The sequence below is a fragment of the Sorex fumeus genome, unplaced genomic scaffold, assembly GCF_029834395.1.
Source record: "Sorex fumeus unplaced genomic scaffold, SorFum_2.1 ptg000024l, whole genome shotgun sequence".
Classification (NCBI taxonomy): Eukaryota; Metazoa; Chordata; class Mammalia; order Eulipotyphla; family Soricidae; genus Sorex; species Sorex fumeus.
In genome coordinates this window covers 39,925,051-39,943,467 of record NW_026606081.1, presented here as the reverse complement: position 1 = coordinate 39,943,467, position 18,417 = coordinate 39,925,051, and the positions used below count along the sequence as shown (strand labels likewise).

The 18,417-nt window shown below is 40.1% G+C and overlaps 1 protein-coding gene across 3 annotated transcripts in view; it reads right to left on the bottom strand.

Moving 5' to 3' along the window:
• Nucleotides 1-18,417, bottom strand: part of GALNTL6 (polypeptide N-acetylgalactosaminyltransferase like 6) — a 1,198,528-nt gene that overhangs the window by 10,457 nt on the left and 1,169,654 nt on the right. For all 3 annotated transcript variants that reach the window (XM_056113868.1, XM_056113867.1, XM_056113866.1), the window contains exon 12: nt 10,514-10,663. In XM_056113868.1, the coding sequence (XP_055969843.1) occupies nt 10,514-10,663 (150 nt within the window). The remainder of the gene's footprint in view (nt 1-10,513; nt 10,664-18,417) is intronic.

Below are 18,417 nucleotides of genomic sequence, written 5' to 3'. Positions count from 1 at the left end.
AAAATAAGTGTTGCTAGAGTAGATAATATTATTGTTATTAATTATTGTATCTCTCTTCTTTGGGGGAGGAAACAGAAGTGCATGTGAAAAAGTTTTTTAAATTCCCAGAGCAAGATCCTAGTGTAATTTAAACTCAAGTCTCAAGAACTTTGGGATCCAGAACTGTGTTCTTGACCTTGACTTTATGTTTCAAGCTTCTGGGCTGAGCCAATTGGCAATCTTATTCCAAACCACTTTCATTCCAAACCACCTTGGCTTAGTTGGGCGGAATTGTCCTTACTAGCTGTTTATTTATTTTTTAAGGATTACAATTTTTTTTCTCTCTGACGGTCTAGATCTTAATAGATACTCAGTTTAGGAAGACTTTATCCTTAAATTAAGGATATCCTTTATCCTTATGTTAACACCTGAGATAGAGCCTTCTGAATGACAAGTGTTGGCAGTAACTGAAATGATAACCAGAAATAATATTTTTAAGTTACCTGGAAGTGTTAAAAGGTTGTGCCAACTATCTGACTCCAGCTGGGCTAACAGAAAGCTAAAAGCAGAATGGGCAGATTGCATTATTTATTGAAAAGGTAGCTTCATTATTGAGCGAATGAATTTCCCTTTGGGACATAGTTAGCCTCCATCTTCTTTGAGAAGGTGTTTGAATCATCAGTTAGATTTGAAGTCTTCCATAAGGAATTGCTATTAGTTAGGGTAATAGATTTAAGTCTTCTGTTATAGAGAGGGTATGCTATAGACATTGTGAGTTAGGTCTGAGTTATATCTTTGAAAAGCCCATCTTTGTTTCTTATCTGCAAGAATTGTGGAGTTTGAAAATTGTCACTGTCACTGTCCTCCCGTTGTTCAGTTGTTCATGGATTTGCTTGAGTGGGCCCAGTAACATCTCCATTGTGACGATTTGTTACGTCTCCATTGTGACAATTTGTTACTGTGTTTGGCATATCGAATACGTCACAGGTAGCTTGCCAGGCTTTGCTGAGCCGGGAGATATTCTCGGTAGCTTGCCGGGCTCTCCGAGAGGGGCGGAGGAATTGAACTCAGGTCAGCCATGTTGGTCGCTTGCAAGGTAAATGCCCTACCCGATGTGCTATCGCTCCAGCCCAGAGTTTGAAAACAATACAGTTATATGAACTTGGATGTCATTGGATAACTTTCATGGATCAGTGTCCTGTCTATCATATAAAACAAGCTCAATTGTGCATTTGGACAAATAACTTTGAGGATGGCATGAGTATAGGATGATCCAGATTCCTAGATGGAACAAAAGTTAGTTTGTTCATTAATTAGTTGGAGAAAAGACTAAACTGATTGCTGTAAACCCAATGAGACAGAATTTAATAAAAACAAATGTGTAAATATAAAAGTATAAATGATGAACTGTATGGTTATAAAATTAGAGAGATGTATCTGTGTAGAAAAATAAGAGAGGAGGACTTTTTTTTTTAAAATACTGAAAACATCGCCCTCTTTTCTCTGGAAAGAGAAGAGAGGGCCGTCCTTCACGCCCTACCGAGGCCACCAGTTGCCCCCCACGAGCGGCTCTCCAGCACGGCCACAGCCCCAGAAGCACAAGGATTTAATGCAGAACCCAGCAGCTTGGAGCAGAAAAGTGAAAGGACTATGCGTTAATCCAGGCCATCAAGTCTGCCAAAGGGGAAAAGGTGTTGCCCCATTTGCCCTCTCTTCTCTGGAAAGAAGGATGGCGGCCGCATGGGAGCCTTGTGAACAGCAGGTATGAGCCGGGGGTGTGGGGGCGACTAAAACCTCATGGGAAGGGGAGCGTTCCAGTTCGTCCTTCACGCCCTACCGAGGTCACCAGTTGCCCCCCATGAGCGGCTCTCCAGCACGGCCACAGCCCCAGAAGCACAAGGACTTAATGCAGAACCCAGCAGCTTGGAGCAGAAAAGTGAACGGACTATGCGTTAATCCAGGCCATCATGTCTGCCCGGAGGGGAAAGGGTGTTGGTCCCTTCCACCCTCCTCCCTCTGGAAAGAAAGATGGCGGCCACATGGGAGCCTTGTGGACAGCAGGTATGAGCCGGGGGTGTGGGGGCGACTAAAACCTCATGGGAAGGGGGGCGTTCCAGTCCGTCCTTCACGCCCTACCGAGGTCACCAGTTGCCCCCCCGCGAGCGGCTCTCCAGCACGGCCACAGCCCCAGAAGCACAAGGACTTAATGCAGAACCCAGCAGCTTGGAGCAGAAAAGTGAACGGACTATGCGTTAATCCAGGCCATCAGGCCTGTCCGGAGGGGAAAGGGTGTTGCCCCAGTCGCCTTCTCCTCTCTGGAAAGAAAGATGGCGGCCGCATGGGAGCCTTGTGGACAGCAGCTATGAGCCGGGGGAGTGGGGGCGACTAAAACCAAATGGGAAGGGGGGCGTTTCGGTCCGCCCTTCACGCCCTACTGAGGCCACCAGTTGCCCCCCACTAGCGGCTCTCCAGCACGGCCACGACTCCAGAGCACAGAAACCAATTTCTTAACTATCTGACTTTCAGTAGAAATACTTCCAGGGTCAATAAGTAAAATAGCAGAAATCCAAAACCAACATTTAATTCTTGAACACAGCTGTAGAAAGCAAATCACTTCACAATGCTTTTTCAGCATGTCTGATTTGGGGGGGGGGGGGGTAAACTCTAAATAATAGTGGTGAATCTTTTATTGAAACAATGAATCTAATCAAAGCAGATAGAGTGTTAACTAGAATTCATCTGCCCCACAGGGACTGGGAGGGGTGGGGAGTGGGGTTTTATTGGGGTTCTTCATGGTAAAAAATGAGTATTGGTAAAGGGAAATGTGTTTGATATTTGCATGACTGAGACCTAAACCTGAAAGCTTTGTAACCTTTCCCACGGTGATTCAATAAATAAATAAAGAAAGAAAGAAAGAAAGAAAGAAAAAAAACAAAAACAAAAATAAATACTGAAAACACATTAAGAAGAAAATTAGGCAAAGTTGGGCGAGAAAATCAACTCCTGCTAAATTAATAGATACATATTGCTTATGACAAAAACAGTATTAGATGTTCATAAGAAAAGATTCTAGGAATTTGACTTTTTTTCTTGAAAATTGTGCTTGGTTCTGGGCATTCTGCCACTCTATTGGACCTGGAGGACATTGGGGGAGGGTCCATGAAGTTGGAGCAGACCCAGGTTCTGTTAAATGAAGAACAGTGGCAGGAAATTGGGTCATTTTGTTAGATGAACGAATAAAGATCAGATGAGCATTGTCCAAATATTCGAGATATATCTTGAGCAAAATGAATTGGATTTCATTTGCTTGATATCAGAGAAGAGCTTTCTAACAAGTGGATCTGCCCAGAAATAAATGGGCTGGTCTGAGGTAGTGTGACGGCCTAAGTATGATGTCATGTGCAGGATTTTGTAGAGGGGCTTCATATGCTGATTCATATGCCTTTTAAATTAAACTTTTCATATATACTTTCCTCAGTTGGGGTCTTAAAAGAATATTGACCCAGAAAGATTGGAAAATAACAACTTTATGATCTGCCATGTGGCATCTTTGAGGGCTAGCATGATTTTATGAGCTGAGAGACCAAAGTCCCAGCATCTGTCATAAATAACAATAGAGTCAAAAGTAGTTACTTGCCAGGAATTCCACCCACTCACTGTTTTAAACTAATGTGACTGCTGTGCTGTTATCAATTTAGTTTGACAGGTACCTTCTTATCTGTATTTCCTGACTGATGCTATTTTTAAGTCCTTTCGTATGGAAGTTAAACTATAAAAACACCCTAGAGTGCAACCAAGAAAAGTAATTTAAACCTTTTCCTTTGGTCTTTGGAAGGTATATGCATGCGGATCTGAGATTAAGAGATGTAAGAAGTTTTATCCAGTATAACTTGGGTTCATAAAGAGGATTTAATTAATATTTGAGCCCAGGGATTCTTTAAGCTATTTAATACATCCTTATTTAGGAATGTATATAGATCAGGTCTGACAAAGGCCAAGTGGAAATAAAAGAAAAAGTTCCTGCTCAAAGGTGGCTAACATCTATAAAGGAGATGGAAAAGGAGGGTAGAAAAAGCAGGTAAACATTGGAGCTAGAAAAGTGACTTTCTTTCTACCTACTCTTTAGAGCCTGTTCAGAGCTTAAAGAAATGACCAATACCCAAGTCTTACTTCCCAGGAAACCTTAGTCATCAGTCTTATACAATAGCATGATACCTTAATAAATGTACTTTTTTTTTTCTTTTTTGCATCACACTTGGTGATGCTCAGGTGTTACTCCTGGCTCTGACATTCAGGAATTACTCCTGGCAGTGCTTGGGGGACCATATGGGATGCCGGGGATCAGACCCAGGTTGGTCGCATGCAAGGCAAACACTCTACCCGCTTTGCTATCATTCTGGCTCAATAAATAGCACTGCACTGTTCTCCCGTTGTTCACCGATTTGCTTGAGCATGCCCAGTAACGTCTCCATTATGAGACTTGTTGTTATTGTATTTGACATATCGAATACGTCACGGGGAGCTTGCCAGGCTTTGCTGTGCGGGCGAGATACTCTCGGTAACTTGCTGGGCTCTCCGAGAGGGGCAAAGAAACTGATCCCGGGTTGACCAGGTCAGCCGCGTGCAAGGCAAACACCTTACCTGCTGTGCTATAGCTCCAGCCCAATAACTATACTTTTTAAATGTTTTTTTTAAATACCTGTTTTTTTAAAAATAATGTTTAATGCTTGTTTTTCTTATTCTATGTTTTCCTGGCTATTTTGGGAGATTGGGGGAGTGTTTGGGCCAAACCTACTGGTGCTCAAGGGTTATTCCTATCTCTGTGTTCAGAAGTATCCTCCAGAGGTGCTTGGAGCATCATATATCACTGTATTACTGTCATCCCATTGTTCATCAATTTGCTTGAGTGGGTGCCAGTAATGTCTTCATTCATCCCAGCCCTGAGATTTTAGCAGCCTCTGCTTACTCATCCTTCCCAATGGTGGTGCCCTATTAGAGGCTCTTTCAGGGTCAGGGGAATAAGACCTGTTATTGTTACTGTTTTTGCATATAGAATGCACCACGGGGAGCTTGCAAGGCTCTGCCATGCAAGCATCATATATGGTACCAGGAAATGACCAGAGCTTGAAGGCAAGGTAAGAGCCTCACCTCTTGTACAATCTCTCTGGAGGCTACCCTTGGCCTTTCTTGACCTTTGGTTTCCTTATACATTTCAGAATTAGTTCATTTTCACAGCTAAGCCTCCTGGGTTTGGATGGGATTCACATGAAATCTATACATATCAAGAACTTCTCTCTATCATTTTAATCCTTGAATGTGATATATCCCACTCTCTTTATTTTCTATGTTCCACTCAGTGATGTTTTATAGTTTTCTATATAGAGATCTCACAAAAATTTTGTGTGATTTCATCTTGATTATTTTATGCTGTGACCAAATGGACTTTTGAGTAAGGGGGATTTTGGAGGGCTTGGCTAACACCTGGCTGTGCTCAGGATTTACTCCTGATCCTGCACTCATTCTAGAGATCCTTGGGGTACTATATGGGGAATTGGAGATAGAATTGGGAATGGCAGCATGCAAGGAAAGTGCCTTACTAAGTATACTATCTCTCTGCAACGCCCTTCCTTATTTTTGGTTGGTTTTGTAAACATTTGATATTCTTATGTTTACTTTATATCTAAGAATTATTCTAAATTTACTTATTTTAATATTTTAGATGTGTAATCTTCTGTATTTTTATAAACCCAATTATGCCATGTATGAATAAACTGCTTCTTTTTATTTTAATTCTTATACCTTTTAATTTCCCTATTTTGCTTAATTACTCTGGGTAGATTAGCCTACACTGTGCTGAATAGAAGTGATAATCAAAGATATCCCATTTTATTCTCAGTCTCTGAAGGAAAGCTTTAACACTTCACACTTACAGTGAGCTCTGTTGTGGGTTTTGGATATATCTTTTATTAAATTAGGTTAATTTATTTTTTATTAAAAATAGTCTAATGGAAAGAAATTTGAAAATTTATAAATAGACTCATGTATTTAAGGTACTTTAACTTAGATGAAAGTGTCATTTGACTATAGTGGAAAAAAGGTTCTTTTAAATAATTGGTGATGAATTAATTAGATATAAGAAAAATAAAACAAATCATATATACACATATAAAAGCATTATATGAGAAGTATTTCAAGTATTTGAGCCAGGGAATAGCTCAAAGGGGAGAAGTACGTGATTTACATATCATGGTCCTGGATTCCATGCTTGGTATCCCATTGGTTTCCTGAGCTCTGTTGGGAGTAATCGCTAAGCAGTGATAGGTATAACCATCTTGAAAATATTTCAAGGATTTATGTACCAAAAATGTAGAAGATTAAATAGAATTGCTTCCCACAGAAACTTAAAAGTTTACCAGCTTAGCTTAAGTGTGAACAAAGATTTTCTAAACAGGACACATAAACACATTAATCCTAAGATTAGCTCTTTAGCCAGGCAGCCCATCAAACAGAAAGGCCAAGACATTGGAGTAAGATACTTATAAACATAGATTCAACAAAGCACTTACACATAGATATGAAAAAACAACTCCCAAAGACAAATAATGTTAACTGATTCTATGACTTGAACAAGTCATTTACAAAGACGTCCAAAATGGTCAACACACATGATCTCACTCTGTAACTGTAGAATGGCATGAAGGGGAAGGGTAATAACAGCGCCAAGGAGGTGGAACAAATGGATTCTCCTGGACCACGCCAGTAGGTCTCAGGTCACACTATTTTTGGTGCTCATAAGTCCAAATTACAGCTCCCAGGCAATCTGTCTTTCTTCCAAAGGCTTTCTCTAGCCTCAAGAATGCTACTGTCTGTAAATGAAACAACCCAGAGGCATCAGAGAATAAACTCACCTCAGTAGGATGCAAATGGAAGATTGACTGGAGTGGTATATAAATCAATATTCTTCCTCCCTTGCTTTCTGAAGAGTGTTCTTTGATTTCGAGTCCTTAGTGGCGGTCTTGCCCACCATTTTACTTGCTTTAGAGTAACCCATTATGGGTTTCCAATACTTTCCCATCCCAATCAAGATTGTTTTAGGGCCATAACCCACCTGTTCCACACAAATTTTGTCTTCAGAATTTATATATATACATATATACATATATGTATATATACATATATATACATATATATATGGGGAAACCCAAATTAAGATGCATTACATGCCAAGAAAATGATTTACTTAAAAAAATACCTGGAGATAGCTCTTAACTTAAAAAGAAAAGATATCCTTGAGCTAACAATAGTTAATATTCCTCATATACTATCATAGGCTAATTAGGATAGATTGGTTTAATAATTAGGTATAACAATTAGATTGAATAAGATAGCTTATAGTCAGTGATATAGTATACTGTAATGACATAGTGATATTCCCCTATCATTATGTTCAATGTGAAAAAGGGATCTGTTACCCACACAGACATAAATGAAGTACTATTGTCAGGAATTGTGTTGGAAATTTTATGTAGTTTATTTCAATTATTATCCCTATCAGATTGATCAGACTGATAAGAAAATTGAAACCTATAAAGGTAAAGTAACTTATTCAAGACCCCTTTTCGGTTTCAGGATGAATTAGGACACGTATGAACCTATAGGTAGCCATTATAAGACCAGACTGTGAAAGATGACAGGAGGAAGGAGGAAGCTGGTTGGTAGGTGACTGGTATGTAAAGTTATGGGATAATCTAGGAGGAAGGTGGGATGGATTTAGAGGCGAAGAGAGGATGAACTTTAGAGAAATTGACAGGGAGAGGGAGCCAATGTGTCTTAGTGGTCAGTTAAATGTAGAGGAGAAAAAAGAGGAAGGCAATTTCTTGTCTCTGACGTGAATGGAGTGAGGATTCAACAATTTTTACTGAGGTCGCTTCCACTATTCATTATTCTTGTAACGGGGTCCCCCTGGTGGTCAAAGAAAACCAAGTCTGCAATTCCTTGCATGCGGTTTCTGCTATTGTGAGCAACTAGTCACAAGACCATGGAATAAGGACTCCCTTCTTTTTATATGGTGACAAAGAGCACATCTAAAAATAACTAAAGTTTAGAGAATAGGTAATGGTCAAAAGGTACAAACTTCCGATTAGAGTCTCAGGGCTGGAAAAAAAAGAGTTTCAGGACTAAATTCTTTATTTGTGAATTTGTTAATAAAAGAGGGCTCTCTCCATGGTCAATCAGTGTCTCCAGATAGACAAGGCTACAACCCCCAGAGAGATTTTTGCCTGTGTTCTGTTTCTTTATGCTTTGGTCATAGCTTTGGAAACAAATAGAACTTTCTAAAACAATAAGTGAACAGGCTTAAGTCCCCCGCAAGATGGATAGTTCAGCAATTTTCTGTTCTGAGTCTTTGGCACATTTCTGGTTATGTAGAAATACCCCGCTGGTTATATACATACCCAAGGAATGTAACCTGCAGTTGTATAATAAAAGTCCAAGCACCTTTAGTTAAGTAATGCAATGACAACAGCTACAAAGAAATCTGAGGAAAGGGCCACACTTGGTCACATTGAGTGGTTTTGTTTCATAAGTCCCCGGGGATCCAGGTTTAAAGTGTGAGTTACCTCTGGAAACCACCACACAAGTTCTTTTCCCCAGGAGCTCCACGTGTACGTGTATTAGTTGGTCTTATCCATCTGTAAGCTCTTATAATCTCCTAATGAAAACAAGTGTATTTTCTTGGCTTAATTGCACATTATTGACTGTTCTGTCTCTCATGCTATACGTGTACAGTAATGAGAAATGGTCTGGTCATGAGGGACCACCAGCCTTCCAGGAAAATGGCAAATCAGAGGTTTTATTGACGTGCCCAGAGAATACATCGTAAAGGTCAGAATCTAACCTTAAAAGCCAAAACAAAAGGCTTGTTCATTGTGCTACACGCGTGCAAACTCTGTCATCTTTACTAGTGAAAGCGTTTGACAGGATTAATTGTTTGTTATGAGTTTCACAAGGAAAAGAGTGACGTTTCCCTAGAGCAGTGATTTCCTTGTTCTCTGATATTATTTCCAATGCCATCATTTTTATCAGTTCCTTAGATTTTCAATGGTTGCTTTGTAGAACAATGGGACCTTGAACTTTTATCTGGATGCAGTTACAATAGGTCAGATGTGGTGTGGGTGGAAGTGTGCAGGATAAAACTTGTATACCAACCAGTCTCACTTCGATGTAATTTAGGTTCCCTCCTCCCAAAACACACACACACACACACACACACACACACACACACACTCACTCACTCACTCACACACACAGAGCACTTATTAAGCGGGGGGAACAGGGACACAAATCAGTATCCCTGCCATACTGATTCTCTGGAACGAATATTCCCTTCAGCTTTCTGTAATTTTGGGGATACTGATGTGGCTTCTGCCTCAGGCTAGTCAAGTTCATGATGAAAGGGATGAGGATGACATGTTCTGGATAGCTGACCACTCAGCTGATGATGCCAGAGCATAGAAAGAAGAAAAAAGGGTATCTTCTGTCTGGCTGGTTCTATGGCCTGGAGGGGCAGAATGGAGAGTTTCTGGAATATTGATAACTTACAGGCAAGACCTGCCTTAATAAAGAAAAAAGAAAGAAAAAAGCCTGGTATTCTAAGCAGTTCTAAAAGACAACTTAGGGGCCAGAGTGATAGCACAGTGGGTAGGATATTTGCCTTGCAGGTTACTAAGCCAGGTTCAATCCCCAGATCACACTTAATCCCCTAAGCACTGCTGAGAGAGATCCCTAAATGCAGAGTCAGGAATAAACCCTGACTTATTCCTGGCCATAACACTCGCACAGCGGGGTTTAACCCCCAAACAAAACAAAAATAAAAAGACAACTTAATAAAAATATTTTAAGATAATTGTTTTTATTTTATCAATGCAATAAAGTGTTTGAGCTATTTTTTCCATCCCCAGACATTAACTTTATAGTTATTTAAACTTTTATATGCCCCCAATAAATTTACCGTTGGGTAAAATTTTGGCCATCTTACAAATGGATCACTTCCTGTATAAGGATTGTAGCAATGACATCTACAAGGATGTTTGTGAATATTTATGTAAATATAATTGCCATAACCCAGACAGTTCCCTTAGCCTGAGTCTAAAATAAATAATAGATATGATAATGTGTGTGGTGTGTTTGTGTGTGCATGAATGAATTGAGATTCTTACACTTACTACTACATGTTTATGTTTGTTTCCTGAATTGTAGCCCTTTTTCCGGGAGTTGTCTAAGTTAGTATTAGATCTTTCCCTTGCACTGTTGGTGTCTGGCTCCAAGCCACTTTCCATCATGACTTATTGAGACAGTCATACACGTAATAAGCAAAGCAAGTCTTCATCTCTCACTTAACCTGCTGTGTGCCCCAAGAGCATTTATAGCTGTCTGGGTAACCATTCAAACCCAAACTGTGGATTTAGAAAAACAAATTGAGTTAAAAACCTTGGGGGTGGCTGCAGTCTGCCCAAGTCCTCTGTGTGAATCTTACCTTCCTGTACCCCCAGAACTGGTTGCCCTTCATGCCATGGCAGTCGTAGAGAGTGACCGGGCTATTGTGTGAGATGGCATCGAAGCAGAATTTCCGCGTGTGCAGTGGCTCACCAGGTCGAACATCTTCTCTCCATCCAAATGTGAAGAGCTAATGGGACAAGAATAGAAGAAAGCCGGAGTGAGTTTCAGTGGAGAGAGACTGAAGCCGATGGTGGTGGGTCTGGTAGTGTTGGAGGGATATTTTGGGACTTACACGAAGGAACTGGGTCTTCTTGGCATCAAAGATGCTGTAAAAGGCACATGTCATGGTCCTGTGGCCACAATAGCCAAAAAATGGCAATGAGAAGCTTCTATTAGATCCCAGAAAAGTATGAGGAGAGGAAGGGATAAGGCTTGGGAAGAGTGATAGGACAGGGGTTTAGGCACTATCTTACATCAGCCAACCCTTACATCAGTCCCTGGCTCCATATATGAATGCCCAAGCACCACCAGGCGTGATTCCTGAGCACAGAGACAGGAGCACATCCTGAGCACAGCAAGTTGTGGCCTCAACTCTTCTCCCCCATCTCAAACAAGAGAAAGGATGAAGCGCTTTACTGAAGTCCTTTAGGTTCTTTTTATTTTGTCTTGGGGCCACACCTGGTGATGCTGAGGTTACTTCTGGCTCTGTTCTCAGGAATCATTCCTGGTGGTATTTGGGGAACCATATGGGAACCAGGCATCTAACCCCAGTCAGTGGCATGCAAGCAAGTGTTCTACCCACGGTGCTATCACTATGACCCCAGGCTTTTACAGTCTTCCTTTAGATAAAATCTTATCAGAACAAATTGCACACAGCCTGAATGAGCAGATTAATTGAAAGAGAATTATTCTACTAACTTGAAAAATCTGATTTAAGTCAGAGAAATAGTGTGGACTTCGTGGAGCTTGCCTATCATGTATTTTTAACCCTGTACTGTATCTCTGGCCTAAATTCCAGAGCATCGTCAGTGGTGACCTCTGAACAAGGAGTAAGGAGTAACCTCTATAATCTCCAAACTAAACCTCTTAAAAATATTACTTAAATGAAAGCTAAGTTTAATGATTAAAGAGCAAACTAGGGGGTGGAGAGAAAGTACAATGGATAGGGTATTTGCCTTGTATGCGGCCTATCTCGCATCCCATATGCTACTCTGATTTTTATGGTACAGTAAGTCAGTGTACCATAGGAGTAACCCCTGAGAATTGCTGGGTATGGGCCCCCAAACAAAGCAAACAAAATAAAACAATAAATCAGACAAACTAATTTACTGGGTTGTTAAGAATAATTCTGTAGGATGCTATAGAAAATTGTGAACTATAATCCATAGTAAGAAAGTTTTCTTTCTCTTCTTCTCTCTTTGAAAAATTATTTATTCATTTTGTTTTAGGGGGGCCATACTATGCTCAGGGGTTAGTCTTGGCTCTTCACTCAGGAATCACTCCTGCTGGTGCTTGGGACTTATGGGATGCTGGGGTTTGAACCCAGGTTGGCCACGTACAAGGCAAACACTCTACCTCTCTTTCTCTTTTTCTGTCTCCTTCTCTCCGAACAGAAACAAGTGCCACAATACCAACAACAATTACTATTTTTAAACTTTCAAAATTCAATGACTTTTAGATTCAATTAATTACCTTTTATTGGAATAGAAATATCCTGATCCAGACCAATGGTGTTGTCTGTCTGCATACCCACTACTCACTGGTATGACCGAATCTTTATTTTATTTAAATATATTATTTTCATGGTTCTATAAGCCACCCTAGTCAAGGCAGAAAACAATGATTTTGATTATTTATGTCTTTCTTTGTCTTTCTGCCACTGTTTTTTTCTCTTTCTCTCATCTCTCTCTCCCCTCTCTCTGTCTCTCTCTCTCTTAAATTCACATAGAAGGGCAGAGAAATCAACTGTAATTATTGTCTAGCATAGTCACTTATTATGTAGTTGAGAAAAAATAGAGCAGCAGAGGTTAAGTGGCTCTTGATGCTTTCATTTCTTATTTTCAAAAAAAAATCTTGCTTGCTTTTTAGCAAATGGAGCTTTTTTAAAAAAAATAAGTCCAAAAGAATAGCGGTGTTCCAGCAAGGGCAAACCATAATGCAGAGAGAGAGAGAGAGAGAGAGAGAGAGAGAGAGAGAGAGAGAGAGAGAGAGAGAGAGAGAAGAGAGAGATGAGAGAAAGAGAGAAAAAACAGTGGCAGAAAGACAAAGAAAGACATAAATAATCAAAATCATTGTTTTGAGGGGGGTTACCTGAAGGGGTGGGAGGGAAACTGGGGACACTGATGCTGGTAAATTATACTGGTGGAGGATGGGTGTTAGAACATTGTAGGACTGAAAAGCAATCATGAACAATTTTGCAATGCTCTATCTCACAGTGATTCATAAAAAACTAAATAAAAATTTTTTTTAAAAAAGACTGAGTAATCAACTGTCACAATTTCATCTCGGATTCTTAGTGACATTTAGGTTCAAGTTTGCTATTACAACGCAGTTGTTGGATAACATTGGGTTGTCTTTGCTCCACCAGCAGGGAGCTTAAGATTTATTGAGTCACACACACAAACAGAAAACTAAATCAAACACCTGGAAATTAAACAGTTCACTATTGGACAACAAGTGGCTTAGAAAGGAAATCAAAGAGGAAATCAAAAGATTCCTGGAAAAGAACAAAAATGAGGACACAAGTTACCAAAACTTATGGGACACAGCAAAAGCTGTATTAAGAGGAAAGTTTATAGCTCTTCAAGCATTGCTCAGGAAGGAGGAGCGAATCCACATAAGTAATCTAACCTCACAGCTTAAGAGCTTGGAGAAGGACCAAAAAAATGAGCACAACCCGAACAGGAGAAAGGAAATAATAAAACTCAGAGCAGAGATTAAGGAGATGGAAACCCAAAAAAAAATCCAAAAGATCAATGAAACCAAGAGCTGGTTCTTCGAGAAAATAAACAAGATTGATAAGCCTCTAGCAGAACTCACAAAGAAAGGGAGGGAGAAAACTCTAATAAACCAAATCAGAAATGAAAAGGGGGTCATTACAACAGAAACTACAGAAATTCAAAGGATCCTCAGGGAGTACTTTGAGAAGCTTTATGCCACGGAACACAAAAACCTCAAGGAAATGAGTAATTTCCTAGATTCCTATAGCTTCCCAAGGCTGAACCAAGAAGACCTGGAATACCTGAATAGACCTATCACCATCAAGGAAATTAAAACGGTAATAAAAAGTCTCCCCCAAAACAAAAGTCCTGGCCCAGATGGATTCACTAGTGAATCCTTCCAAATCTTTAAAGAGGACTTACTCCAAATCCTCTTTAAGCTTTTCCACAAAATTGAAATATTAAAAACACTTCCAAACAGTTTCTAAGAAACAAATATCACCCTGATACCAAAAGCAGACAGAGATACCACAAAGAAAGAGAATTACAGGCCAATATCCCTGATGAACACAGATGCAAAGATCCTCAACAAACTATTAGCAAAAAGAATCTAAGGACCCATAAAAAATATCATACACCATAACCAAGTAGGATTCATCACAGAGATGTAAGGATGGTTTAACATTCAGAAATCAATCAACATAATCCATCATATCAACAAAAGAAAAGATAAAAACCATACGATCATATCAATATATGCAGAGAAAGCATCTGACAAGATCCAGCACCTGTTTATGATGAAAACTCTCAGCAAAATAAGCATTGAAGGAACTTTCCTCAATATATAGTCAAAGCCATCTACTAAAAGCCCACGGCAAATATCATTTTCAGTGGGGAAAAACTAAAAGCCTTCCCTTTAATATTGGGCACAAGTCAAGATCGCTCACTTTCACCAATCCTTTTCAATATAATACTGGAAGTCCTGGCCATTGCAGTTAGGCAAGAAGAGATATCAAGGGAATACAGATAGGAAAGGAAGAGGTCAAACTATCACTATTTGCAGATGATATGATACTACACTTAGAAAACCCTAAAGATTCTACAGAAAAGCTCCTAGAAACAATAGGTCAGTTTAGTAAAGTGGCAGGCTACAAAATCAACACCCAAAAGTCCATGGCTTTCTTATATACAAATAACGAAAGAGAAGAAATAGACATTAAAAAAACAATCCTGTTCACAATAATACCTCAGAAAATCAAGTACTTCTGAATCAGCTTAACCAACGAGGTGAAGGACCTATACAAGGAAAATTACAAAACACTACTTCAAGAAATAAAAGAGGACACTAGGAAATGGAGACACATCCCCTGCTCATGGATAGGGAGAATTAACATTATAAAAATGGCAATACTGCCCAAAGCACTGTACAAATTCGATGCTTATCAGGATATCCTATCAGGATACCCAAGATATTTTTCAAAGAAATAGACAAAACACTCCTGAAATTCATATGGAACAACAAACCCCCACGAATAACTAAAACAATTCTTGGGAAAAAGAAGATGGGTGGCATCACCCTCCCCAACTTCAAACTGTACTACAAAGCAGTAGTAATTAAGACAGCATGGTACTGGGCTAGAAACAGACCTGCAGATTAATGGAACAGAGTCGAAATATGTCACAGACCCCCCAAATATTTGACCACTTAATATTTGACAAAGGAGCAAGAAATGTGAAGTGGAACAAGGAAAGCCTCTTCCACAAGTGGTGCTGGGAAAACTGGATAGCTACCTGCAAAAAATGAACTCTGACCTCTGTCTAATGCCAGGCACAAAAGTCAGATCAAAATGGATTAAAGACCTCAATATCAGACATGAATCCACAAGGTCCATAGAAGAAAATGTAGGCAGAACTCTCCACGACATTGAAGCTAAAAACATCTTTAAGGATGAAAGAAACAGCACTGACCATGCAAGTGGAAGCAAACATAAACAAGTGGGACTACATCAAACTAAGAAACTTTTGCACTTCAAAAGAAACAGTGACCAAAATACAGAAAGAGCCTACAGAGTGGGAAAGAATATTTACCCAATACCCATCTGACAAGGGATTAATATCCAGGATATACAAGACACTAGTAAATTGTACAAGAAGAAACCTGCAACCCCATCAAAAAATGGGGAGAAGAAATGAACAGAAGTTTCCTCAAAAAAGAAATACAAATGGCCAAAAGGCACATGAAAAATTGCTCCACATCACTAGCCATCAGGGAGATGCAAATCAAAACAACAATGAGATATCTCACACCATAGAGACTGGCATGCATTCAAAAGAACAAAAGCAACTAGTGCTATCATGGACGTGGGGGAAAACACTCACTGTTGGTGGGAATGCCCACTAGTCCAGCCTTTCTGGAATACAATATGGACAGTCCTTCAAAAACTAGAAATTGAGCTTCCATATGACCCTGCAATAACACTTCTGGGAATATATCCTGAGGATGCAAAAAAGCACAGTAGAAATGACATCTGTACCTATATGTTCATTGCAGCACTGTTCACAATAGCCAAAATCTGGAAACAACCCAAGTGCCCTAGAACAGATGACTGATTAAAGAAACTTTGATGTATCTGCACAATGGAATACTATGCAGCTGTCAGGAGAGATGAAGTCATGAACCTTGTTTATAAATGGATAGACATGGAGAGTATCATGCTAAGTGAAATGAGTCAAAAAGAGAGGGACAGGCATAGAAGGACTGCACTCATTTGTGGAGTATAAAACAAAATAACATGAGGCTGACTCCTAAGGACAGTAGATACATGGGACAGATAGATTGCTCCATAGCTGGAAGCCTGCCTCATGAGCAAAGGGGAGAAGGCAGCTGGAATAGAGAAAAAATCACTAAGAAAAATATGGCTGGAGGAATTGGTTGGGATAGGAGATTTGTGCAGAAAGTAGATAAAAGACCAAACATGATAATCTCTCAGGGTCTGTATTGCAAACCATAATGCCCAAAAGTAGAGAGAGAGTATGGGGAATCATGTCTGCCATGGAGGCAGAGGGAGGATGGGAAAGGGGGGTTATACCAGGAATATTGGTGGTAGAGAATGTGCACTGGTGGAGGGGTGGGTGTTTGATCATTGTGTGATTGTAACCAAACGTGAAAGGTTATAACTATCTTATGGTGATTCAATAAAATTAATTTTTAAAAAAGATTTATTGAATAACTTCCACAACAGTACCCCTGAGGCACACCCAGTTCCATCAAGCACTAATAATCCTACATTGCTTTTCTCTTTCCTTTATGTCATTTACATGGTTAATTTAGCAATGTCCTTTTTGTGTCGACACTGGAAGACAGTTCACGCTATGCTTTGTAACATGGGTGTTAATTGACTCCAAATAATACTTACTCCTGGGCATCCATCATATTTACCTGACTTAAGCCTCAGTTGCCTTTACTTCCTAGCACCCCCAAAACAGGGTCCTGATGAAGGAACTGGATGGATCCAGGGCAAGCTGTAAGCTACCCTGGTATTGAAATGAGACAAGCTAAGTGCCATAAGTATAATAAGTTAAGAGTATAGTCATGGACAATTTATGTCATGACCCAAAAAGAAGTAAAAGAATAAGGACCCTGGAGGGGTTAGGAAAGACTAACCAGACCTGAGGACTGTGGTCTGGAATATATAGTGAGATGTCCCCAGGAAGAGCCAAAGTTTGAGCTTAATATACCTCTTACTGTGTTCATACCAAATGACTAGAATTATTATAAGAAGTAAATTTACTAAGATTGTTTAAGTGGATTGCTAGCTGAGGAAAGGAGAAAGCAATACACCCTAGATGGAATCCCGCCCTTGAGTGGATCTCCTAATAATCTGGAGTTCTGAACCCTCAGATGAGATATTGTCCTTGAGTTAATCTCCTGAAGGAGTGACTTTACATCTGTTTGTTGTTATGACAACGTTCAACCCCACCCATGTGCACCTCCACCTTCATGATTTCTATATAACTATACTGTAAGGGGAAAGAGGAGAGGATGAGAACTGAGACTTTGGCTTTGGAGACTGGCACTAGAAGGAGGACTAGTGATGACGATGACTGGAAATAGAGACTACGATAAGACGAGGATGGAGATACTGAAGGAGATTACTTTGAGGTCTACAAGGAGACTAGGATGATTGAACTATGATGACTGGGACTACGACTAAAACTACAACTACAGTTGCACCATAAGGGGAGAGATCGGACTATACTGGGGAGGAGAGAGAAATAAACCTACTACTGACCAGCCTGGGGTCCTGTTTCTCTGGTCTTTTGTCCATCTGTCACCATTGTTCAGCCTGGGGAAACGGCTCTTGGCCACTGAATGCTCAAATCTCACGCCTTTTTCCATGGAAACTGACATGCAACAACCACTCTTCACTTTGTAGACTGATGGCTAAACCCATACTCTTCACAGTGTTTCAGATATTATTGTTGCTATTATCATGATTACGTGGTGATTCATTTTCCTACCTAGGTGGTGTGTCCTCAGATTCAACCCATTGTTTTTTCTTCTGCATCTATCATTAACTTGGAATTTTCCTTGTATGCTGTTGAAATGCTTTCTAATGCTATTAATTGCCCGGGCTGGAGCGATAGCACAGCGGTAGGGCGTTTGCCTTGCACGCAGCCAACATGGCCGACACAGTTTCGATTCCTCCGCCCCTCTCGGAGAGCCCGGCAAGCTACCGAGAGTATCCCGCCCACACGGCAGAGCCTGGCAAGCTCCTCGTGATGTATTAGATATGCCAGACACAGTAACGACAAAATCTCCAATGGAGACGTTACTGGGCCAGCTCGAGCTTGAGCCATTAATTGCCATTTGTACTATTCTAATTGTCATGTCAATCTAATCTGGTATTAAACCTTTCACATGTTAAATTCGCATTCCAGGGCATGGTCTTATTTCCAGAAGCTGAACAATCTGTTCTGGTGGCAGAACTTTTACTCTGCA